General features: G+C 41.1%; 1 protein-coding gene across 1 annotated transcript; it reads left to right on the top strand.

Moving 5' to 3' along the window:
• Positions 1-888: 888 nt before the first annotated feature.
• On the top strand, positions 889-26,033 carry LOC121948315 (protein NSUN7). Its single transcript, XM_042493682.2, has 13 exons — positions 889-1,231; positions 1,701-2,082; positions 7,556-7,614; positions 10,852-10,982; positions 11,109-11,261; positions 11,844-12,027; positions 12,959-13,196; positions 13,972-14,115; positions 14,851-14,952; positions 16,392-16,527; positions 17,159-17,282; positions 22,967-23,225; positions 23,461-26,033. Exons 2-13 carry the CDS (start codon positions 1,731-1,733, stop codon positions 23,859-23,861), a joined length of 2,283 nt encoding a protein of 760 aa, XP_042349616.2. The 5' UTR covers positions 889-1,231; positions 1,701-1,730; the 3' UTR covers positions 23,862-26,033.
• The last annotated feature ends 244 nt before the right edge of the window (positions 26,034-26,277 follow it).

Below are 26,277 nucleotides of genomic sequence, written 5' to 3'. Positions count from 1 at the left end.
ATAGGGCCATTTGCATTTTTGCAGGGGCCTCCTCGTAGTTCTACTAGACACTTGGCTCATGGGAAACGCTTTAGTTGGTTGCAAACTGTGACCTCAGCTGCTAGATGCCACTAAATCCCACACATTATAACTTTAAATTATTATTATTATTTTTACATAACAAAAAAAAAAACAACTAAGTCATACTACACCCACCCCTCTATTCTGAAAAGTAAAGTAGGCTACGTTCCCTAATGCATGTTAATGTGAGTTTTACATTAGGTGGTGTTCCATCAACCTTCAAATTGCGCAAATTGAAATTGCAAATATAAAATACCTATAATGGAAATATGTCAATTTAACCCTTTTTTTCGCCTTTATAGGTCACATGATGCTATGGCCATGCATTTGTCGGTAGGAACTGGCTCCTTCGGGCATGATGCAGCAGGTGTTAAGAGGTTGCATCACATAACGCTTCAAAGTTGAGAGGATCATCAGAAAGTTTTGAATCCACAATTCCACCATGAAATAGTGGGCTATCACCTCCCAGAAAGAAAGTATCACTTAAATTTTGCGCAGATTTAATGCACTGGAAACCCTCCTATAGACAAGCAAGAGCTAAGATGGAGTAACTGTTGTGCAGAGTCAAGCAGAGGGGCCCTCCTGTGCACAGGGCCCTTAACTCCAACCTATATGTTTGCCCCTGTGTTTGGATAAAACTTCCTTCATGGACCCTAATTTTGAAACAGCAGCTGCCATGTCATTAACTATCACTTGATTTAATTCTCTGTAAAACTTTAATAAGCCCACAGACATGGACAGAGGACATCCAGCGTTAAAGAGATTAATTCTCGATCCGTGAACAACGCGACCCTCGCTTTGTTGTTGCCATGGTGACGAACGCACGCTAATCCAAAGTGCTCCACAATGTTGACGGACGTTCATAAAGTTTGTTTTTAAGTGCAAATCCGACCCTGTATACCTAAAGACTTAAAATCATTTTTATAAATAAGGATAGGCTACTCAAGTGTAGGAGCAGAAGGGTTACAGTCAACATCCGCGGAGACGCCCGTCGCTTTATAACGGACCCAGATTTATAGAGGCGGATTTATTGGCAGTAAAAGTTTGCTCAAGGTTAACAGAAGGACCAACGGTTGTACCGTTAAACTACCGTCCTGCGCTGTTAACATCAAGAGTCCCGGACACGAAAACAGTATTTTTGGGGGAGAAAAGAGGACATTTTTCTCATAAGGTAACGTGAATTACACCGAAGTATTTCCTCGTTTATTGCCGCTAACGGACAGTAAGCCCAGCCTGCTTACAGCACCGCTGTGGTTAGCTGGGTTAGCTAACCAAACGTCAAGATAACTTTAACTAAGTCGACTGTGGTGTTATCGTTAGTTAACATTACACTTTACAGAGCTGAATCAGAGTTTCATTTATCATCATTAACTGTGTGCATTAGTAAGTTAACATTACATGTAAACTGTTGTATTTTAGCTAGGCTTGATTTAATAACAAACTAACCTATAGGTCAAAATATTTACCACAGATGATATAATTATAATCACTTGCAAATATACTACTAGTTTTAATTTAAACACCATGGTTAACATGTACTACAGTATGACTTATGACTTGACATTTAATAAGTAATAATCTTGTGTATGGGTGGTTTGTGCATTATTTAAGTAACCAAGGATTTCATGGTGTGTTTTCAGGTGTCAAAGAAGAAACACATTTTTGAGAAGATGGTGAAAAATAAAAATATTGGCGGGCGTCCCAATCGATCCTCCACATGCAAGACAAAAACAGCTGCCTCCAAGACTGCCAACAACAAGGACCTGACATCTCTGGATAAGCCAGCCGAAGGTGACGTTCCCTCTGTTGCTCCAGCGCTCCAGACCAGCAGCCAAGATCAGCTGGGCTTTCCAGACAGAGTCTACCTGCTGGCATCAGTCATCTTCCAGAATAACCACCTGGAGAAACCTGTGGCCCACCGGTTGGTGAATTATGGCAAAGAAAGAGGGCTCTCATTGCCTGAAGTCAAAGATGAGGAGATGCAACGTACAGCTTATGAACTGGCCTTCAATACACTTAAATGTGAGTATGCAAGTGACAGGTAAGGTGAAGGTGTTGAAGAACCTTTGCTGTTTTTGCTTTTACCTCCTGTCTTTCCTTATTCTGTCATCTTTGTGTGTATGTACACATCCGCACTTTTATACACTTGTGTATTGAGTTTTGGGCGACTTTGGAGTGAGGGCATCAGTAAAAGGTATTCAGCAAGCACTATTCTGATTGATTTTAGGTACATCAGATTACGAGTAAAACCTATTTGATTCCAGGCAAACAAACTAGTGTTTGAAATGAGAATGAATAGCCCAGGGGAAGCTAATTGACAGAGAGAATTGGATATAGATAGATTGATGAAGGGCAAGTAGAAGAGAAAAAAAAATGCTTGAATGACCAGAGGGAATTCTGTCTGATGCTACAAATCAATCCGGCCCATAATCTGTTATCTTGGACTAGGGTGGGGTCTGGGTGGCCGTAGTCACAGGGGTATGTAATCACCATGGTGATAAGGGAGGGGAGGTGAGCCGACTGTCAGTGCGGGAAGCTGCCTGGAATCGATTAAATGCGTTCTCAGTGGATGGAGAGGTCAGGTATCAGGAACACCCTCGTAGCCATGAATGTTTTTTTCCCCTCTCACTATCTGGCCCCTGAGCTTGCATAAGCCTTAGGACTACAAGTTCCTCAGTTATTGCAGATCACCTCAAAATATTTGTCATCACAAGCCAGAGCCTCGTTGCTGTTACTTATATTAATTTTTACAGCTGTAGGTCATAGCACTTTACATTACCAGGTGAAATTGCCCAGATTGCTTGGGATAATAACATGGGAGAACTTAAAGATCTTATTGCCAGGACATTGTTTTCATCTGTCACCCTTTTCTTCTCTCTGTGAGAAGATTCCTGTGTGCACTAGCCAGGGTGAGGAATGTGCTTTTACTGTAGGCATGTAAAAACATTTGCTCAAGAGCTTGAGCTCTACTTATAGGGAAAAATAGCCTGCTTGAGTTTAGAACAATTACAGTATGGGGCCTTTCTTGTTAAATTTAATCCCCTTTTTGTTCAGATCTTATTTCAAAGACAAATATTCTCTGTCTTATCAGTACTGTGTAAGTACACTTATTCTCTGCAGGTCCCATCTCCCATGTTTGACATTTCTAAAATTAGTTCATTTTTAGAGTTACAGCTTGTAGGGTACTACAATAGCAATACCTTAAACAAAGGAGGAGCTACAAATTCACTGGCTTGTTTACAGGGTTATGGGATTTATTCCCGTACTTTTGACATTATTCCCAATCTTGGTAAGGTATAATAGAAAACAGAGGTAAGGGTTTGCCTGTTTCTGAAGTTAAATAAATGTTGCTACCGTTTTCTTAGTCCATTAGAATGGCAGTGCATCATTGTTGCACAAGAAGAGCCACTTGGTGTTGATCAATAATGAAACTTTACTCTGATTATGGAGACATGATTGTCGACTTGCCTCAGTCAAATACATATTTTGGTCACATGTTAGATCCACTCTGGCTGGCTGTGTGGTGGAATTGGGTGCAGATGAAATGACACAGCCTAGGAGGCAATGTTAATCTCTCCTCTTCCTCCTCCCACGAACAGCCTGACTTTTGGTGTAGAAATTGATTTGCTAGTGACACACACCCATGCTGGCAGACACACACACACACATACACATCCACACAAGACACATCATTCGTGCACTGCCTTGGAATGACTGATCCGAAATTGAGCTGAGGTCAGTTGTTAACCTAAAGAAGAAATGCTTCAGCAGCAGAAAAAAAACACGCAGAGCAAAATGCCAATGAGCTCTGGTATTGATTGTGTGATTATAACTCTTATCTGCTTAAAACAAAAAAGTGGCTCAATAAGCTCCGCATCAGGGACCCAGGACACGGGCTTGTCTGTTGCTGTGATTGTCAGTCAATACTAAAATATGGAGTGGGAGTTGGCGCTGATGTTTACCCTGGTGTGGATTTGACATTTCATAGACAAAGACGAGCTAAAGTCAGCCAAATGACAAATATTAGCAGTCGAGCAGTTTTCGCCTTCCCCTCTCCACCTCTCCTGCTTCACTTCATTCTCTCACTCTTTTTTTAATACCTTCAGGGCTTTTCTATTTCTTTGACCTCTCCCATCTCTTTAAAAAGACTTTTTTCATATGAGTGACTGCCTGGTTGATCACTGACCTAGAGGCATTTTATGTTGTCAAGGTTTTATTTCTTGTTGTGTTCTCAGTGCCTAAGGTATGTGCAGATGAAGTTGTGTACAGTTTTTTTTGTGTGAATTTTTACTGGTAAAAGTAGTTGACCTTGTTGCTGGCCATAAGACCCCCCCCCCCTCCTCTTCCCTCTTTCTTTCCACTGGCTACTCCTCTGAGTATTTCTGCCTCATTGTCCATACTGTCCAGCTGGGCAGCCAGACGCCCTTGTCAGATGACTGTGGCTGCTGTATTCTCTGTGTGCAACTAGAAAGGTTCTTTGGACCACTTTGTGTTCGGCTGGATTTAAAGCATAGGAGAGAAGGACTTGTTTTTGTCCTTGACCACAATCAGAACAGCTATATGCTGCAGCAAATATGAAATTATACAGGCTCATAATGTAAGATAGATTTGCCATTATGTCCAAAGGTGACTGTATAACTTATGGCACATGCTTTTTTTCCCCTGTTCCTCTGTTAGATTAATGTGCAATCGGGTGCACTGATGTGGAACATTGCGAGACAAAGTCCTAACTGAAGAGAAGAGGAGCCTGCATTCAGGTGTCGCTCTTTCACTAAGGATTTGTTTGACCACAGTCACCATCAGTCACTGCTCATTGTGTAATACCTGGATCAAAGCCGCAAAACACACAACCACAACATGAGTCATTCAATGACTAGCGCCTCCTGCTGGTGTAGAATTAATTTCTCGTTAGGCTGATTTTAATCATTTTTTTTATGTCAACTTCCAGAGTCAGGAGTTGTGATTTGAGAAACCCTGGCACTGTGTCTGCTGTGTAAAGATGTCTACTGTAAGTGATTAATAGCTGGATTTTCTCTGTGTTTTACTCAACCTGCTGTGTGTGATTTATAGCATGCAGAAGACTATGACCTCTACAGACCCAACCATCATGGCTCCCTCTGGGGTCTGTGCTGCTCTGTGTGCACTGAGTGGTTATCTCTTCAGGGCTTATCTTTAAGGCCTTCTGCAGTAATGGCCGCTATTGTAAACCTCATTGACCCATACCTGCTACCTACCTTAGACCACTGCTGATGATATGCATTTGTTTCCTCAATTAAAGATAAGCTCTCTTACCCATAGATATATATTTGTGCACCCGGCTGTTTGTGTGTGTATATGGATACAGTATATCTGCATGCAGATGTGTGTGTTTGTCCTGCCCTGCATGCTATCTACCCAGCGTGCATTTGGCTGAGACCCAGAGTACAGTTTGGCATGATTTGAGATGCTGGGATAAGTTAACAGCAGTGTCTGTGGTTTCCATGGTGTCTCAGCGGACGGGCTGGGCTTACCTCCTATTTGCAGCTTTAGAGGTGTGTATGTCAAGAATAAGAATTAACCAAGGCGGAAACCACGCATAGACATACTGCATGAGCATACTAATATTCTGCACCTTATTTCCACCTTTTATTTACCCCTCTACAGTAACATAAAGAGGATTTTTCCGATCTGCCTAGAAAGACGTCCACGTTAGAGGACTGATCCTTTTGCCCATTTCCAATGTGTAATGAGCAAACACTGTACCTGCAGAGCAGCTTTGGAAGCAGCTCTTACTTAATCCTGACACGATAAACTGGATAGTGTTGCTGCCTCTCCATCTCCCTCCTACAGAAGAGGAGAGCCCACTGTTCACAGATGGGGATGGGAGGGCTAGTCTCTGTGTGTTTTTATGTGGATTTCAGAGAGAAAGCATTCTGTAGGCTTAAGAGACAGTTGCTGCCTTTATGATATGACAGCCAGGGCATGGAGATGAAAAAAACTCTAAAAAACATGCATAGATATTTGATAGGCAGCTTACCCTCTTTACAGTTCATAGTTATCTTTTTGAGACTACTGTCCAGATTTGATAAAATAGGTCAAGCAAAGGTTAACTGTATAGCCTAGAAAGAAAAGAAAATGTCCCAAAACGTAAGGCCCAGTGTGTAGGATTTATAGGGACATACTGGTAGACATGGAATATAAAATTGTAAGTATGTCTTTTTTAGTGTATAATCACCTGAAGCCAAGAACAGTTATTTTTGATACTTTGAATGAGCTGTGGAGATCACCATGTTGCACTGCTATGTTTTTACAGCAGACCAGAACAGACAAACCTAACACTGTCTCTAGGTATGGCCGTTCATATTTTTGCGTTTATGCGTCAGCCACTGTAGTTCGCTGCCCCTCCATGATGAGACCGTCAGAACACAGATTTTTTTAAAATGTAAAACTTCTTAATTACGTGCTTTGATTGGTTTGAATCACAGAATCCACTTGTTTTGGAGAAGAAAAGACTTCAGTATTTAATGTAGCTCATGATAAAAACCTCTTGAATGTCTAGATGTTAGGTTATCAGAGAAAAAAGGTGAGCACACATTAACAGGTGCGAGGCTAGCGACCTGTCTCCAACATGCAGAGAAAGACAAATTTGTTACGTAAAACTGCTTTATCCAGTGTTTTAACTGCTTTAAATCACAGAGTCCATTTGTTATAGAGAAGAAGAAATCAGTTGAGATAATATTGCTCACCTCAACAATGAACACTGAAGAAATTCTTACCTGAAGACGTTTCAGATGTTTTAAAATCTATTCTGTATGTGTATAATACAAAAGTGTAAGAAAAGGACAATCATATCTGTCCTTAAAGTCACCACGACGCCATAACTTATGTTTAATAAGATAAAGTAGATAACAAGTCATAAAAGCATAGTGTCTTGTTTGTAACACATGAGCGGCTGCCATATTTGGTTTCAAAGATCATGTTTAGATGTAGCCTGTTTATTACATCATATGTCATCAATGTCATTAGTCCTGCGCTTACACACACACCCACTCACCACAGACACAATAAACGAAAGAAATGAGGCAGATGAAGAATCAGATTAACTCTAATTAAGCATCAAATAAGCGTTTAATCACGGGAAATTAAACCCACCATCTAATTGAATTATCCTTTCAAATTAAATCACAATCATTAGGGGTGCCTCTAGGAGCCTCTTTTGCTCTATCTTAATCTCTTTCCCCTTTTTTTTGAGACTTCTTCTCATCATTAAATATGGATTTGTCCTGCATAGCATACATCTTACCAGTTAATGGATAGGAGTAATTCCTCGTGTCTCTATCTCATGCTTCAAATGAAAGAGTCAGGACTGGTTTCGAGGGATAATTAGACATTGATGTAAAAGATGGCACTTATATGCATCGTTACTACTCAGACACATAATTCTAAATGGAAATCCCATTAGAACGTTTCCATCCTTCTGCCTAACCTTGTTTTACATCTGTATGTTTCTGCAAAGATCAAGAGCTGCTGGAGGACATTATGATTGACAGCTGCTTTTACCTCACTCAGCCAATGGTAAGTGTGCTCTATAGGAGCAGTATTTTAACCCTTTAAAACCTAGATGGACATCAGTTATTCTTGTGCTGCATTCAGACACCTTCGAGAAAGAGAGAAAGAGAGAGAGAGAGAGAGAGAGAGAGAGATTAGAAAAATATCCTGGAAATTCTGTTTGTGAATATTAAAATAATAAATACAAAAATTGTTAAGGAATATATAATATTTTTAATTTTTTATTCCTTATTACTCATTTACTTACGTTTTTTACTTGCCTTTTGTTGTTCTTTTTTTTCGAATGTGTTAGGTAATTTTCTTGTAACTTTTTTCTAATTCATTCAATTTTAACTTTTGGGTCATTTCTTTATAAGTTGCTTATTGCCTTCCTCCTATATTTTTTAAAAGAAATCAAGTCGATTTGCTCAGGTTTCAAAGGGTTAATACAACATTAGTTTAAGATGTTTAATCCTTGTTTGTTCTGGAATGATGTGACAGAGAGACGCATCTTTTACTTTCAATTTGCTGCTGAAAATCTTTTTACTTATTTTTTTAGACTAGCTGGGACAGAGTTCGAGGTTTACCAGGCTGTTAATTTCTTTATAGCTTTGTTTACCTTACCTTGCACTGTTTTCTGAAACACTTTTGCTCACTATCCTTTGGCAGTGCTTTTACTCTCCAGTATTCATGTCCTGCTGTTCATTCTCCAAACACTCTTTGTTCTGTTCTCCAGACCTCTAATCAGTACCAGTAATATTGATGTGTTACACTGATACTCTCCTTTCATCAGCTCACAAAGCGCCTTGTGTCTTTCTTATTCCCTTCCCTAATCAATGACAATTGCTCCCTTTGGAGTAACACATCTAAAAGGTAAATGAGGCAGAATGTACCTGGCTGTGTCTTTTCCTTTATTACTTTTCTCAAGCAAAATTCCCCATTAATTAGTGATGAAATCAAAATGCCATACCAACCTAGGGGATAGTGTGTTTGGATGATGTGGTGTTGGAGTGTCTTCTCCACAGGGTCTCTCCTACATATGTCCTAGAACCAGTGTGCAGAATGTTATTAGTGATACTAAGGCTGCACAGTTGTAAAAGAACGATTCGCAGCACAGCCGTGTACCTGCGGCTGTTAGACAGTAGATGAATGCTCTGCTACTTAAATGAAGAGGTATCCTCTGGAGGAGATTGGCATGTACTTTTGCCCTACTTTTAACACTCCACATAAAAGAAGCTTGGGAAAGAAGAGGGCTGCTCGAGCTGCTTCTCTAACAGTCTGGATGATGATGCACAGAACTAGTCTGTGTGCACGAAGCTGATAGAGACGAAAAGGCATGAAAACAAGAGGTGGTGAATGTGTTAACTGAAAACTAAGCTGTCACTGAGCGTACAGATTTTAGACGACTAATGTCTGCTTCAGAGACGGCACAAACATATACAGACACATTAAACACACATGAATGTGTGCTTGCAAAGCACCCCCCACCCCCACGCAAACACTCACACTGTAGCCTTGTGAAATATGGCCCTGGGTGAAATGAATGGGTCTCCCTATGTGAAAGTGGCAGGTCGTTACTCTGCATCCCTCTAGCGAGACAATAAAGCCCAGACACAATGAGACAGTCTTTAGAGCTCACTGCTACCTCCTTTTACACTGCTGGCATCTATAAAGTTCAACCTTGATAGAGAGAGGAGAAAGAGGAGGGCGAGAGGGAATAGGTGGGCTGGAAAAAGGGGAGTGCATGACAGTATTGGTGGGAAAAAAAAGAGAATAAAAATGATGTTATAGGTGGACTTACATATTTAAAGAGCCTCAGGCACATTTTATCACAGTGGAGAGTGAAAATAAAGAGAAATTCTTCTGAGGATAGAAATGAATGACATTGTAGATATGAGTTAAGCATGTTAGGAGCACAGGCACATTGAACAAGCTCAACGTCAAATGGGCCAAATGAAGCCTAAGTTACATCTAGAAATTTCTTGTTAACATTGTAATAAAGTAGCTGGTAGTAGTTTGTTAGAAATCAACATGTTATCAACTGAGATAATGTTATGTTTTGCAGTTGCCTTTTTTATGAAACTCAACTGTCTCATAATAATGAAGTGAATTTAACATCTAGCATTTGGCAGCTAAGCATTAGCATAAATATTATTTTCAAGACCTTTTTTTAAAAACAAGTGATAAAATTAAACATTAGTTCTAAATATAGTGAAATGAGGTCAATTTCTCATGTCATAGACCTGCATTTTAGGTGACTTAACACAGCAGGCATGTTTACTGAAGGCCTGTTTCCCTCCATGGGACGCTGTTGCCAGGCATCTTAATGACTGGGAATTTTCCCACACCCAAGGGTTTAACCTTGGTAAAGGACAAGTGGAACTTGAGGGAGAGAGAGGAGTCGGTGGAGAGAGGAAAGTGGAGTGCCACAACCTGTCTCTGGAACTGACCTTTCTAAAAGTGAAATTAGAAGTCTCTGGAATGAATAATAAGCACTAGCTAATTCCTTAGCTGCAGAATAAACCCTTGCAGCGTTCTAGCTTCTCGGCCCATTAGCCCACTAGTGAGGATGTTGCAAGCTGTTGCTGCTGTGGAACACCATCTGCCACTAATGTGGCTGGTGCCCTCCCACCCTCAGGGACAGAAAGGTGGAGAAAGAGAGTGAGAGAGGGGGACATAGACATGGGGAAAAAGAGAGAGAGTAGAGAGCCAAATGGATAGATAATTTTAGAGGAGGAGAGGTATAACTCGGGCTTCCACCTATGTTTAATTAAGTGGCAGCAGGGTCATGGCAGGACATCCTTTAGCTACTGTGTGTGTGTGTGTGTTTGTGTGTTTGTGTGTGTGTGTGTGTGTGTGTGTGTGTGTGTGTGTGGGTGTGTGGGTGTGTGTGTGAGAGAGCGAGAGTGTGTGTGTATCCAGTTTTTTTATACACACACACTGGATGAGCTCAAATAAATAGTGCCACTGAACTGTATCCCTCATTCGATAACCAAAATAGAGCAATCATAAGCCCACTTTTACCCCATGTCGTGTTTTGTGTCTTGGTTTTATGCACATGTACATTTCAGATATGTACCTCATGCAGCAGACCTTTGAAGCATAACCATTCCCTAATTAAAAGCTTGTGTCTCAGGCATGTTATCAAAAATTAGAAATTTGTCTATTAGGCAGGCAGCCTCTTTCCTTGTTCCTCAGTTTTCTTTGTTCTCTAACTAAAACAGAAGTCACCAATTAACTGTACTTTCTGTTCTCATGCTCTAGCCAGATGATCAGATGAGCCTTGTCGCCGTCATGCTCTATGACTTCCAGGACAGAAAGTTCCTCCCATGGGAACGCCAGGGGGTGGATGAGATCGTGCAGGAAGTTAGAGATGTGGAAAACTACCTCCTGAGGTCAGGAATGAAAAAAAAGTATACAAAGGGGGAAAAAAAGAAAGAACTAGAACTCCTTGTGGATTTATAAAAGGGAATAAAAATTGAGAATACAGAAGAAAAAAAAATTGTATGTGTTCTGCGTAGGTTCAAAACCAAGCTGGCGGCCTCTCTGGCCCGCTGCAGGATCAAACATGATCTCTTGTCCATTGAGTTTATCTTGCCGGAGAGTGTGAAGACGAAGCAGGAGAGATCAAGCAGCCTTCCACTTTACGCATGGGTCAACACACAAAGGAGCAGGTAAGCTGAGCACACACAAAAACTCACACCACTCACTCACCAACTCAGAAGCAGAGGACGAACACCTGCACACCTGAACATAAACTGAGGAACGCACTGTAAGCATATATAGAGTGTGTGCACACCTATACCTACACACAGACCTTTAACTTGGGGTGCTGCCCAATGTTTTATGGGCTAGGTACCCAGCTGACATCCAATTAAACCACTGGACTATATGAGTGTGTGTGTGTGTGCGTGTGCGCTAATGTGTGTTCTTGCAGGCGCCCCGACAGGCTGATTCAGTTAGGTGTAAATCCTGCTGCTGTGGACAGATTCAATCAGCAACAACCCTCAGCAAGCTCTAGGACTGTAAAGGTCACCTGTTGGGACTAGTGGTGTGTGCTTGTGTGTCTGTGTGTGTGTTAATGGCTTTTACAGCACATTTTACTACTAAAGTCTTTTAAAAGGCCTCATAGCAGTTCTACACACCATTATTATCTATGATGACAGTCTTTTTTTTCTCCCACCACCTCTTCCCTTCTCCCCTCATCCCCCATTTTGGGCTTCCACTAATCTGCTCTCCTCTCTCCTCTCCTCTAGTCTTGATGAGGTCCTAAGTGTGCTGAAGAGTGTGGGCTTCTCACAAGTGAAATCGATTGGGCAGCTGGAGGGCCAGACCTTCTGCCAGGATTCCCACTGTGGGGATGTAGTGGTGTTCCCCGCTCAGCTGAAAGCTCAGCTCTACACCACCAAGCTGCTTAGCGACCACAAACTCATCATCCAGGTACAAGCTTCAGAGAGAGACGAGGTTTCTGATGAGAGCAGCCTCGCCCCTGCAGAATGTGGTTTAATATGGCTGTGAAAATCTTCTCAGCCCCATCAATCTCCTCTGATATTTATGATTTCACTTTGGTAATGGACTTGCTCAAATTGATTATAAGACTGAGATCCCTTATGCCAACTAAGATTAGTTTTCCCAGATACAAATATTTCACATCCGTTCCTCTGGTTGGGTCATACTTCATTTTTAGCCATAAAGAACATTCCAGTCTGGGAGGGGAAGAGCGGTTCAGTCATTTAATTTCCACTCCATTAAAGTCAAGCTGCCATACAAACTGTAAGCAGCACACAGCACCACAACACAATTAAATCACATTTTGCAGCCAAATCCAATCAAATATTCAACACCACTGCCTAATTAATCACCTCTCGCTCTCTCCATTTTACGAGTCTTCATCACACTTTTCTCCTCTGTTTTTCTCTCCTTTCAAATGTCCTTGTTCTTCTCCACCCTGGATTGTCTTTCCCTGCGATCTGGATATTAAATACAGAAACTCAAGCCAGCCCAGTCGTTCCACAGGGATACGTTCAGCACTATTTCCAGAGGGGATCCTATTGATTGAAGGACATCTTTGTTGTAATCTGATTGCACTGTTACTCCCACTCTTTCTGTGTATTCCTCCTTTGCTTTCTCTCCTCCTCTTGCCTCCATACCTGCTTTTCAACAGCTGCTCCATACTCGCTCTCCTCTCTCATCTGTTCCCAGCTCAATTCTATTTACCACTATGATACAGTGCTACTTTACCAGCCACTTTTTCTTATCTGAGTTTGCATCTCAACAGTGCTGCTGCTGACGAAAACTGGAATCTAGACGTCTCATATTCAGTCTGTTGGTCTCTTTATCAAACTAATGCTTTCACTGACTACATCTGCAGGATAAATCTTGCTGCCTGGGCCCAAACGCAGTGTGCGCCCTGCTACCAGAGGGAGGAGATGTTCTTATGGCAGGCTGCTTCTCTGGCCTCACTGTCTCCCACACTGCCTCCCTAATCGCAGAGAAACATAAAGCCAACAGCGGCAATCACCAGCACACTGTCTACGTTTGTGTCAGTGATCACACAAACACACAGAGGGAAGAACTGCAGCAGGCTGTCACTGCCATGGGCTGCAAGAGTAAGCATGAAATGGATGTGACCATGAGTGCAGTATCTGTTTGTGCCTTTGTAGACAAAAGAAGAGCTAGACAGAAAGAGGTATAAGCCAATGACTGTATATAAAGATAGACAACGCATCTCCACTTGCTCCTACTTGACAACAATGAAGGCAAAATGATGTGCAAATGGCCGCTGTCATCTTAAGGTGATGATGTCATTTGCAACCAGCCTGCACAGTTCTGAGACCCTGCTGATACATCCATCCGATCGTGAGCACACCGAAGGATTCCCACACAGCTGTCAGTCATGATTCCCTTTATTTTTTAGCCATCAATCATATAATTACTTGATTAGCACATTTTGGTCTCGTCACACTGATGTACTATTTATTCAAACCAACTGCTCTTTTTTTTTAATAGCAAAAATGCTCTTTAAAAATATATATATTATGGTAAAGTGGATTGTTTTTTTTAACCAACAACTAGAGTAACAATAGGTTGAAAAAATGGTTGTCAGCACAGTCTCTGGCTCTTATAATGTCTGCTGAGATTGTAATGTAAATATGATATGCTGACAGTGGCTGCCACTGCGATAGTCATTAGGGAAACAATTAAGCCATGTACCAAAGCTGACAGTTTATAATTGCGAAAGACGCCTTCAGGCAGGTTTTATTTCTGCCAAGAAATATAGTGGGACATTGTGAATAGACTGTAAACACTGACCAAATGTGTGGTTGTGATTATTATTTAACTCTATGTGTATGTATCATTTTCATCTATGTGCTTTCTGCTCAGATGTGAAGCTGATACCAGAGGTCTTCCAGTCTTTGGATGGCGCCGATAAGCGACTTCAGAGGGTGCGTGTTATCCTGTTGACCCCCAAGTGTTCTGTGTCTGCAGTCAGCAACCTGGTCGAATTTATACTGCAAGAGAATGGAGGTACATCGTAATTTATGCATAACAGCAGAGCCATAAAGTGTGGATTTCAGAAATCCATGTTTTAGCTGAGTCTACATTACACCCAGTTATGTTCACACTGAAACTATGCAGATGCATACTGTTGCGTAGGATGCTGTGTGAACAGTGTACTTACAACTTCATGATTTTATACTGCATGACACTACTCATATTCTGTGAATATATTTTTTTCTAATTCCTACACCTGCATAGCTCTCTATTTTACTATTTTTTACATGTTTGTAACATTTCTGCCGTAACAGTGTTATTGTTAGTTTAAAGCAAACAGATTTACAAAGATTTAAAGGTAAAATTGTAGCAGCCTTTAAGGTTTGATTCAGCAGACTTTTTTGATAAGCAGTGACTTCATCCACAAATCTTAAACAGAACCCATTAAACAACTGTTTCATAGAGGTCCCCATTATTTGATTACTATTTTTTTGTGTTTATACAAAAGATGAAGAGCATTACAGTGGATAACAGTTTCGATGCATTTTATTGCTATGTTTTATTTAGTTTTAGAGATTTGTTTTTGATGGTCTGTCCACAATACTCTTATAGGCTGCACATCTTTAACAACCCTGTCAAAGCAAGCCCTTCCATATACCTAAGGGGATGTAATTTCAATAAGAGTCGCTTAAATATAACCCATACTAATGCACAGCACATTTGTAAACAGATCAGCTAATAAAGCACAGATCCTGCTCCCTCTCACAGACACAGAACTGCTGCAAGACTTATCCCAGGGCTCCATAGCCCAGAGCAAACTGGAAGCTCTGGTAGCCCAGCAGAGGAAGGATATTGATCACGCCTTGAAGTGTGAGTGTTAAACCACCTGCTCTCATGTCGACATGCACACACATACTCAGACACACACACACACACACACACACACACAGCATATGAGCTCAGACTCGAGCCTCTCTCACCTCTCTGACAGAAAGAAGCTTATACTTCCTAATTATCTAATCTCGTGTGCCATTAGACTGAAGCCTGTGGTATCCCTGGGAGATCATCTGAGGCTTAATTAGAAATGTTAATGTTGCTCTGCTGTGGTCAGAAACAGTCTTCTGCAGCATTCCTCACATACGTATTTTAAACAAGTGATTTGTAATTCTGCTTTGTATTACATTCATTCTGTGGAACTGAATTTGACAGAGGGACCTACTTTACAGTTTATTGTATTCTGTGCAGGTGCTGCAGTTCTGTTCTGCAGTCAGGGATTTCCTGCTCAGTCGTATTCTGTTATGTTGCATTTTATTCCATCTAGAACGTTAATCTGCGTCCAGGAGTGTCCCTCATTAGCCTCAGTCCATCTTGTATTGTTCAGTGGTCTTCTTGCAGTGTTGTCTGGGTCATCGAACAGTTTGAGTCTTTCTGTTAGGAGCGATGAAAACCAGCTCCTCTAATCACACTGCTATCGATCAGCCCTCTGCTGCGTTTTTGCCAGTGTAGATACTTTCTAATAGGACTGTTAATTAATGGTGGGTGTGTATCGAGTGCTCTGGTTTGCTTGAATCGATGGTCTCATTTCAGTGACTCTGCATAGGCACACGCATAGACAGATGTTCACACAGACATTTACAAACACACCTCCGTAGGCCATAATGTCCCAGCTGTGAGGTGGGTGTGTTGTAAAACAGAACATCTGAATAAAAAAATGCTTCTCCCTCATGCCTCTCGTCTTTTTGACTCAGTTCCCCTTCTTTAGAAGCAATATTTCACGTTTGTTTGGAGCTGATTTGCCACATCTGAGCAGGTTTTATTTGTTATCAGCTTTGCGTTAATTGTTTCTGTCTGGCTATAATTAGCGAGCAAGAAAGAAATCAAAGCTCAAATGAAGAGAAACAAATGGCCGATAGCTTCACAAATCTACAAGCCAGCAGCAGTTGAATAAAATGAGCCATGTATATACACAAACAGTACCAAGGAATTAATATTCAAGAACCCGTTCCTTCAAAGGGAGTGCTTGATGAGGAGGATGGCTCATTTCGAATAATCAAATTTAATTGTCATAAAATTAGACGAGAAACTTTCCGACTGAATGTGCGTGTCTGTCTTCCTGCTTTAATTGAACATGAAATTAGTTTGTTGTTTATGATTGTGGGCTTGTGTCAATAAAGCAGCTTTATTTTAATGTCTTGGTATTATCTGTCACACATTTATTTACATTTAAAGTGCAGTATAGTTGCAACATACAGAGGTTAAGTATTATCTACCTACAGAAGGTTGATAAAATGCAAACTGTTTTTATATAGTCCCTAAGGTTTTGGCAGTGGTGTATTCTACCTGTTCATCATACCAAGAGGAAAATGAGGAGGTGGTGAGCAGGGCCCTGGAGCAAGCCAACGCCTGCTCAGAGCAGGAGGGGGAACCGAAACAAGCAAACTTCAGGTCAGCCTTAGGTCTCTGTACCTCAGTGCTCCCGTGCACTCTGTCTCTGTCATTGTCATTGTTTGCCTCGCTGTCTGTCAGCCTGCTGAGCTGTTTGCCTGTTTCTGTTCAGACAGGCTTCTGTCAGAGTCTCAGCACACCTCAGGCAGAAACTGAAGGAGAAAATATAATCAAGGGTGTCATTTTATGTCTCTAAATGCTGTGAAAAGGACAGAAAAAAAAAATTTCCTTCTTATTGACATTCTTTATATTTTTTGAACAGTTCTTCTTGTGTGTGTGTGTGTGTGTGTGTGTGTGTATGTGTGTCTGTATTTGTGTGGTTTTAAGAACTTAAGACTTGTTGAAGTTTATCCTTCCTGTAGATCTGGGTGTACGAAGACCGACTCCTCCCTGCAGTAGGCTGGCCTGGTGTGCTAGCAATGCCTCAGGCCAGCATAAATTAAACACAAGCAATGTTATTTGTATAAATAACTGGCTTTACTTATGTAACTAGTGGACTCACTGCATTTACTTATGTATTGTTTTTACTTATGTATTGTATTGACTTGTCACAGATGCCTCTGTGTATTTTGTGCATACTGTCTTTTGCAGTTTTTTATACTGTATTTTTGTGTATGTGTGTTTCATCTAGGCTTAGTCCATTCCCGTTCAGCATTCCTGACCATGCTGAGGGTCCAGAGGAAACAGACCCCTTCTTCATGTTGGAGCCTTCAGAACAGAACAATGGCTGCTTTCTGGCTGTTCTCAGCAGAGAGGTAAACATCGCTTACAAAGACACCTCACCAGGCAAAGCAGTGGTTAACATTCAGTAGATGGCATCTGTATCACCGATATCCACTGTGTTATTTATCTTGACACTGAAATAATCCACCACAGGAAGTCAAGGGTCAATGTAGCATATTCATATTTTATTAAGTATAGAAGTGACCACAGGGAAGGAAGCGTGATGTAAGAATGCAGCCCAGCTGCCATGACTCAATGTCAAAGCAAATTTACCATTTTTTAAAGGTTCAGTTTTTTTATCGAACTCATAGTGCTGCCTCCAAAAAACCTGTAATGAGTAAGGATCGTAAAAGATGTAACTTATCACTTAAAACGTAAAGTCAATACTTTTTTCCCCTCAAGGTTTTAATGGTCTATGTGATCATTTTACTTCTTGAACAGAATCTATTGAGGCTCCTTCAAACACTACAGCTGCTATGTTTCAAGTAATGTAGCCAAGGAAAAACGCAGGGCCAAATTTAGGTAATTAAGCAACCAGCCCTTGCAAGCATTCTGGTCTTCAATGAAAAAAATCCAAAATTGGCCTGAACCATAGACTGTAAAAATAAGGGACGTAACTAGCGTGATATCACCCAATGGTTTGTGGCCTCTTCTTTTGAAGCCTCGAATTTGGCATTTTGGCCATTGCCATCTGTTTTTTGGTGCCAGAAGTGTTAATATTTGGGTGATAGACTAGCACTTTGGGAGAGCAAGGGGTTGATCTGACTGACAATCTGAGGACACTATCGTCAGACAGCCTGTCACTCAAAGTGGCCGCACATAACTTTAAGCCTTACTAAAATGTAACTGAGTGATTTATAGAAAAGTTCACCCCCGTACCGTTGTCATGAATGTTGAAATTAGCTATATAAAGCAACATTTTGGTACCAGGCTGTAAAATTGTTTATTTCTGCTGTAAGTTTGGCATTTTATCTTGGGGATCGACTCGCATCTGGAGCCAGCCTCAACTAGCTGCAGTTTTTGGCACTTGCGTGTTGGTTTCAATTTCAGCCCCAATGGCTGCCACTTGCCCTGGACCTGACCTTTCCCAGTATGATGGTCTTATTTGGTGAGCTTTTTTATGTTTTAGTGACAGTTTGTTCAGTGTTTTTTTCTGTGTCCTGAAAAGCCCTTATGATACACACAGATGCAGACACAACACAGTGATAGAGGTTTTATTGGTAAGCCTTAAGACCAGCACAGGAATTCGGATGAAGCAGGAATGCTGTGCTGCCCGCCAGGTATCAAAAACTAATCATCTACTGGGAAACTGAAGCAAATTTTTCTTAGGTGTAGAGACAGAGCCCTTTTAATTTTTTTTGTTTCTTTAGGGCACAGAGGGGAAGTTAAGCTCAGTACCAGGCCACTTAAGTTGAGATCAGGTGAAAGTGAGCATCACAGGCTGCTGTTGCAGGTACTTGGTCAAACCCGAAAGACAGGAAATAGAAAAGAAGTCAAGTTGCTCAAAGAAATGAGAATTGCGGGTCACAGACGTCATGTCTGAGTCTAATCTACAACCACAAGGGAAGCGTGAGATGAAGGAGAAGAAGGTGGCAAGATGAGTGTGAATGAATGCTGAAATGAGGGAAAAAAAGCTTTAGAAACAGAAATCAGGTATGTCAGGATGAGATTAAAGGATGGGAGGAGTGAGAGCCTGCAGTTAGAACAAAAGTTGGATTTCATTACCCAACCAAGAAAACGTAAGGAGGAAAAGTAGGAGTCCAGTTTTTTTGTGAATATGAAGGTGTTTATGAGTTACACTTGGAAATTAGACACTGTAGAAGGGATTTGTGTTTAGTGTAGCTGTCTGAAAGGATCTAATAATTGGGAAGCACTCTGTCTCTCACTCTATTGTGTTGTCTAGTCAATGGCTTTTATAGATTCATAAAGTCTCTCTTTCTGTTTCCCTATTTCAGCCAAAATTCATCATCTTCTCACAATGCAATCATCAGACACTCTCTGTCTTTTTCTCTCTCTCTTTTTCTCCCTCCCTCCCTTCCTCCCTCCTACACCTCTTTATTATTTTGTTGGTGGCTGTTAAGTGAGATTGTTACAGGAGGGAAACCCAGGTCTAACTAGCTGATGGTGCAGTGTGTTGCAGTGGATTAGTAACTGCGCATCAGCAAGTCTCATCGTGTCTATGTGGCCAGGCTTCCCCACATCCTCATAATCCACAACATGGCCACGTTTACGACATACTCCCTCATATTATGAAATCTGCTCTTATGCTTATGATGCCAGCGCAGGGTTATTAAGCCATTTAACTCCCACTGGGTGTGACAGAGCGCTCTTGCACTGTGGTGTCTGTTCCTTTCTGGCCATCCATCATGTTTTATACCTCCGCAGATAGGAATGAAAAGATAATCAAAGTGCTGTAATGGTGCCTCAAACAGGATTTTTTTTCTCTCTACCTCCAATAAACTCAGCTAATCAAAAGTTATTGTGGCACTCTGAAAAGCGCCATAAAAATAGCAATTATATAAGTGTTTGAATGCTGTCTGTTTCCCCTGCCGTAGCGCCGCCCAGTAACATTCTTTATGAGCCCTCCATACAGAAACAGCTGGGGACAATAAAGACAGTCAAGTAATGTGTTTCTGGCCTAATTTTCCGAGAAAGCAGAGCATATCAAAGGTGGACTATCCTCTAACAGTCCCTGACCTGTGATGGATAAACTTGGACAATATTAATGGAGGATTCAGAACCTGACTGTTTTTACTTTGACTTGTTTTCTTCAATGTTTAGGGTGAGTTTCATAAATCTAAGTGTAGTGGCCAAGATATATATTGGACTTAGTGACTTTGAACGTAAGTATTGAAACAGAATGGGTTCAGCTCCGGGGTACATTGTGGCAGCTGAGTTTGGCAGAGTCAAGAAGGAAATGAGAGATTTACAGAGTATGGCATAGTTGGTTAGTGGAGATGGAGAGGAAGTGAGATTTACAGGGGTGAGGGGGAAGAAAGGGAGGCAGGGGAGAGTGTCTGTTGAATAATTCAGCGCCCCCTGTCTGTATGAGTTAGCATCAATGAAGTTCAGCGCGTCCACCAAAGACTGCATTACAGCGGAGCTTTTGAGTCATGTTTACCTGTGTTCACAGAGTGGGTCAGCATAAATAAGTACATGCACATGCACTTGTATGTTTTACAGTATATGTGTACACAAGCCTCAAAGAATTATGAACAGTTTGTACAAACACAAATATGCATTTGCATTAATGGACAAGCAAGCCCTTAAAAACAAAATACACACATAAACCCACACAGGCTGCTTGTCCCCCTAGTATACACTGTTCTTGTGAATAATTCAGGTGTAGAGGAGAGTAGTAGGCTGCTGTGTGGGCCGCTGCTGAGACAGCAGGTGACCCTGCAGCCAGCAGCAAGGACATGGTGGCTCTCCCTCCCCTCTCTGCTTTACCTTTACCAATATTACTATGATGTAGAGCACCTACATCATTATTTCTGTATTTTTGAATGTCTTTTTAGTATCTAACTAAAATGGAAGGAGTCTCCGTCTGTACCGAGACGAAGCGCAATTACATCCTGCCCAAACTGGAGGAGAACAAAAGTCACTGTTCTTTGTTGACTTTGTATTATGTGAAGGTGCCTCCATGTCACTTCCATCAGCTAGCAAACAACGGAAAAATACACATTGTTTTGCATTTTTAATGACGCACCACACATGGTGTTTGTGTCTGCCACAACAATATCTTGACATCAATGTTAGTTTAGTAGCTAATAAACGCTATGTTAACAGTGGGGTACTACACAGCTAACAACAAGCTCACGATGGTCGGGTTATAAAAGCACAACACTCACCTGCAACATTCAGTGTGCTGCTCCCACAAATGAGCTTTTCTGTCTTTGCTGTGACAGTTTCTGACTGACATTTGATACAGCTCGGGACAGATAGCCTATTAGCTAAAGGAGCAGCACTGACGAACCCAGCGCCTGTCTGAAAAGTTAAACTAGACGTTCAACTAGAAGTGCTCGGAGTGGCTGCACAAAAAAGCCAAAGCACTTTGGAGATAGACGCTGGACAATGCACTTTTTCTTTAGGTGGCTGCATATGGCAGCATATGCTCTCTCTTCAGGAGGAACAACAGAAAAAAAGATGCCGGCACTCGGAAAAAATGCTTTGTGGACACAGTCCCTAAAAGCTGTTGTATGGTGGGATGCACAACCAACAGGTTAAAGAAACCAGAGCTAAGTTGTTATAAGCTGCCAAACTGAGCTTTTAAAAAGACAAGAGTGGATATAGGCATAAAGACGTGACGCCTCAGCAATAGGAAAACTGGGATCGTGAATAAGTGGCCACCTGCAAGGCGTCAAAATAGAACAAATGTGGAAGTGCCAAAAACAGTTAATCGATTGGCCACTTGAAGCTGGCTCCAAAACAGAGTAAATCCCCTTAGAACACCATGTTAAAACCACCAGCTTTACAGCAGAAATAAACATTTTGACAGCCTTTTTCAAAAAATGGCTTTGGTCTTTGTTGGCAATTTCAACATTCATGACAACTGTACAGGGGGAAGAATTCCTTTAGAACTGTTTTTATTCAGTTAGGTATATTCAATGGTGGGGCCTCTTCAGTGACAGGCTGTCTGCGAGTTGTTGCTGTTGGTCACTGCAGTCTGTGAGTTAGATCCACCCCTCGCTCCTCCAAAATGGCAGTCCACAAACCAATGGATGACATCAGGGTAGCTATTAGCCTACCTATTACAATGGTTAGAGCTTACTTTCGTTGGCTCGCTATAGTACATTCAAGAAGAGATAAAGAAAGAGAGACTGGAGATGTTACACTGTAGGAAACTCAAACATTTCAAGCATCAGCAATGTAACTTTTTGGACGAATGCCTTTGTTTTCTTGAAAATAAAATGGCTTTGACTTCACTGAGACCCAAAAAATGTTTGTGAGAGCTTTTGTACCCAAAAGTAGCATAGATCTCACCTTGGTAGAGGACAAAACTATGCCATTGCAAGTGTATTGCTCTGGACCCTAGACTGTATATAGGATGGACAACACGATAGCTCCCCCAAAGTGAGGTTATTCAATCTCGATCGCCCCCTGGTGTCTGTCTGCAGTATAGGTCATAAAGCCCACCCCTCCATGTTTGTGAATGGGACATAGGCCAAACCAAAACCTCAAAGTACATGCCAAATACATTTTTCCCAAAGATGGTTTCTGCCACTGAAGGTAGTTCTCATCACCCTGATGTTTGTTCAAGTGTTTGTTTTTATGATAAGTTTGGTTTTAAAGGAGTTATTATATTATACAAAATGGGGATTTTTCCACCATGATTGACAGCTGTGACAGCCAATCCTTGCGCTAGCATTCAGTAGAGCTGCTCGCAACTGGTTGGACGGGTGTTTTAACGGGATCTGCCCCACCACGGATATCGCTACTGTGCAGACTTCAGCTCTGAATGACTTCACCACTGCAAGATGGCAGCACCCGTCCTGGATTTTTAGATCATTTATTTATTTATTTTGGCATTTACCTTTATTAGATAGGACAGAAGATCGATAGCCTGAAAGAGGGAGAGAGAGGGGATGACATGCAGCGAGCTGTTGAGCTTGTTGTATGTTTTACTTAATAACATGTTTCATTCACATTGTCCTCCTAAAAATTATTTGGTCAAGTCTTAGAAAATAATAGCTATTTCTTTGTTATTTCTCAACAGCCCAAGCCAGTGGAGGCACCACATGAAGTGATTATCAGGGCAAATGCAAAAGGAATACTGGACAAGATCGGCTCCAACCAACCAACCAGGAAAGAGCAGCATGGACCCACCAACAGGGCGACAAAAACGACCCATGCTCGTGCCTCTCAGCCCCACCTCTCTGTCAGTATTCAGGCAAAAAACCAAGAGACCAAGGCCAGCAACAGCACTACTTTGTGTGGACATCAGGAATTTACTAACAGACGGCAGATGTCACAAGGTGGGCATGATTATGTCAGTCCTACATCTTAAGCAAACGTTCAAGCAAAGTTTATTTATTTAGTTTTTGCTATCTGAGTCCTATATCTTAAGTCAGTTGTATCTAGTATATTCAGTTGGTTAAAGAGATGCTTGTAATGCTATTCCTCATTCCCTTTTCCCAATGCTTTCTGTGCTTTAGTCCAAAACTCCAGTTCTCTCGCTCCGACCTTCATCTCCTTGTGTTTGTCCTTCAGGAAAAGCCAAAGCTCTACGCCTGCAGGCCACAAAGAACACTGCGTCCAGCTCCTTTTCTTCCCCCAAACCAGAAAACAGCACACCCAAGAAAAGCACCACCCCTGTGTCCAACACCACAATTTCCACCACCACTCTACATCCCGCTCCTCCTCCTGCCACCCCGCTAACCCCGGTTGTCCGTCCCCGCAGAGCTCATCAGGAGGTGCTGAAGCCTGTGGTGCTCGTCCTGCCTCCCGTTCACTTCCCTAACTTCTTCCCGCCTCAGCACAGTCGAACAGGTTTCAGTGCCAGCTTCAACAACAGACAGTGGAAGCCCTCAGCTCAGACCCGACCCCTGCCCCGCTCCAGTGGTGGTCTTTCCAAGGATGGTCAGATCATTCCCTCTGTTTTGAGCACATAAACACCAATATAAATGCAAAAAAGTGTTGGCAAAAAATATTTTGTTATTTTCTGCCAAATGTTTACTTAAATCAAGCCAGTGGTATGTAAATCTAACACCAGAATATATAGTGTTATTGTTCTGCCACATTATAGTAAGCATGAAAAAAGTCACCATAAATGCTTCTATAGCCATTATTACTTGACATTTTTACAACTAGTGCAGTGCTTGACCTGTGATATTGCTGCTTTTAGCTTTCTCAAAACTGCTCATGCAAAAAACTTAATACTTGACACTGTGCTTCCTTAAATCCTGAGCAATACACCTGGCCCCACACAGCTAGAGATTTATTTTGATGTTTAGACAAGAGAAGTATTAAATTATGTTGCTATTCTAACTCAGTGTGCCCTGAAATGATGTAAATAAGTTGGCAAAACATGCAACTCAACAGTATACTACTTACTTACTGTGTACTTTATTTACATTTATATGTTAAACATAATAGTAGCCCTACACTTCACTGATTAAAGTATTCAGTATTATATAAAACCTGCTCATAATGCCTGTTGACTTCAGTTTAAGTAGATATTTGAATTCAATTTAGTTACTTACACAACCACCAGAGTTATAAAGTAGAGCATGGATTTAAATGGCAGGAATTTTTTGCTTGTGGTAATATTTAAGTGTTTTAAGTTAGTGAGGCATATTTACGCAATGGACATAAGTGAAGAGATGCTGTAATCCATCCGCACCGCCGCAGTCACAAACGAGTGTGTATTTAAGAGCTGATATTTTAATAGGGAGTAAAGCACCGACATGCACATGCACACAGACATTTTGTGGCTAAATTCAGACCTCTGTTTTGTGTTTCACTGGTCTTAACAGGTGCAACATCCCCCCACAGGTGATTGAGCACACCTGTGCTGAAATTTCCCATCAGGAATATGACAGTTAAAAGGACTGGAGCAATTTTGGACAACTTACTATTCTATGACGTTTTGGACAACATACTATGATTACATTTTGATTAAATTTTGGATGACATACTATGCTATGAAGTTTTAATCAAAATGCTAGACGACATACTACACTATTATGTCTTTATGAGTTTTTGGACCACTTACTATAATATGATTTCTAACATTTCCAAAAATGATCCAAAAAACTCAATGTTGTCAATGTTGAAAAACATCAGAGTAAAGCATGCTGAAAAATGGTGTGAAAATGTTTCCATTTTCGACGTTGAAAAACATGTCGAAAAACACCACAGTATAGCATATTAAAAAAAACTGTAAAAAAAATCAATGTTTTCGTTGACATAGCATAGCATGTCGTAAAAGGGTCCGAAAAAGTCTGGGTTTTCTATGTTGAAGGTGATCATAGTATAGCATGTCGGAAAATGGTCCACTTTTGAACTCCACATGTGATTTGTTCATTTTGACACTTGACATTGGACATGTGTCACACAACTAACTTACCAAGAAACAAGGAGAGCAGAACTGAGATCGCACTGAACTGCTGTCTCTCTAAGGACACCAGGACTGTCCAGCGTCCTCCTGGATCCTTAGAACTGCACAAGGACTGAACCAGAACCCCCTTTTCTTCAGCCAGCAATCCAAAGATCTCTTGGCAAGTTACATGTTGGCATAGCGTTAAGACATAAGTACAGGCTGAGCAAGACAGTTTACTTTGGCTTTCATTATATCGTATGTATCATGTATTGCAATTGAAGGAGTAATTGTTGTGATCTGTTTGTAATTAGGTGTTCATGCCTCATTCAGACAGGGTCTTGCTTTCAACTAAACAAAACAGGCACCTGTTATGTATATTAGATCCAAGCATACACTCACAAATTAGTTCTCCAAAGAAACACACAGAGAAGGAACTTAAAGTTCCCGCCTTTTCTTTGTTCCTTTGTCTAACATAAACAGCTAAGACCTCCCCCGCATGGAGGCCATTTTGGATTTGGCATTGTATTTGTACTTCTGTTGTAGGTCAATTCACCTCTGCCTCTTGGTGTGTTAACACAAACACACACCTTATCTTTGTCCCTCTCTCTCTCTCTCTCTCTCTCTCTCTCTCACACACACACGCAACCATTTACACATCCACACTTGTACGTTATACTTGTTTATATTAGCAGTTAGGATATATTGTGTGTTTTGTTATGTTTTGCTTTCCTTTTTTAATAAATGTTTTGGAATCATATTTGCTCATAATTTGGGTTAAAAATTATTAATTACATTATTATTATTGATAAATATCATTGTGCTGCATGCCGAAAAATGCCCCAGAATAGCATGTTGAAAAATGGTTATAAAGGATGACATCCTATGCTACGGCGTGTCTCTGCACGCTATTTTATGCAGTTTTCAACTGTTTTCATCTGTTTATGGGACATGTCATATTTTGCCAATTTTTGCCATGCTATAGCCTT

This window comes from Plectropomus leopardus, chromosome 8 (assembly GCF_026936395.1).
Source record: "Plectropomus leopardus strain MGB_pleo_1.0 chromosome 8, ASM2693639v1, whole genome shotgun sequence".
NCBI lineage: Eukaryota > Metazoa > Chordata > Actinopteri > Perciformes > Serranidae > Plectropomus > Plectropomus leopardus.
Note: the sequence above shows the minus strand (reverse complement) of the source record. Positions and strands in the feature narration are given on the sequence as shown.

Excerpts from the sequence above, each read along its gene's own strand:
- LOC121948315 (XM_042493682.2), top strand. The coding sequence starts at position 1,731 with ATGGTGAAAAATAAAAATATTGGCGGGCGTCCCAATCGATCCTCCACA. Across the intron at positions 12,028-12,958 it reads ACCACAAACTCATCATCCAG|GATAAATCTTGCTGCCTGGG; the intron begins GTACAAGCTTCA and ends CTACATCTGCAG. Across the intron at positions 17,283-22,966 it reads TGGCTGTTCTCAGCAGAGAG|CCCAAGCCAGTGGAGGCACC; the intron begins GTAAACATCGCT and ends ATTTCTCAACAG.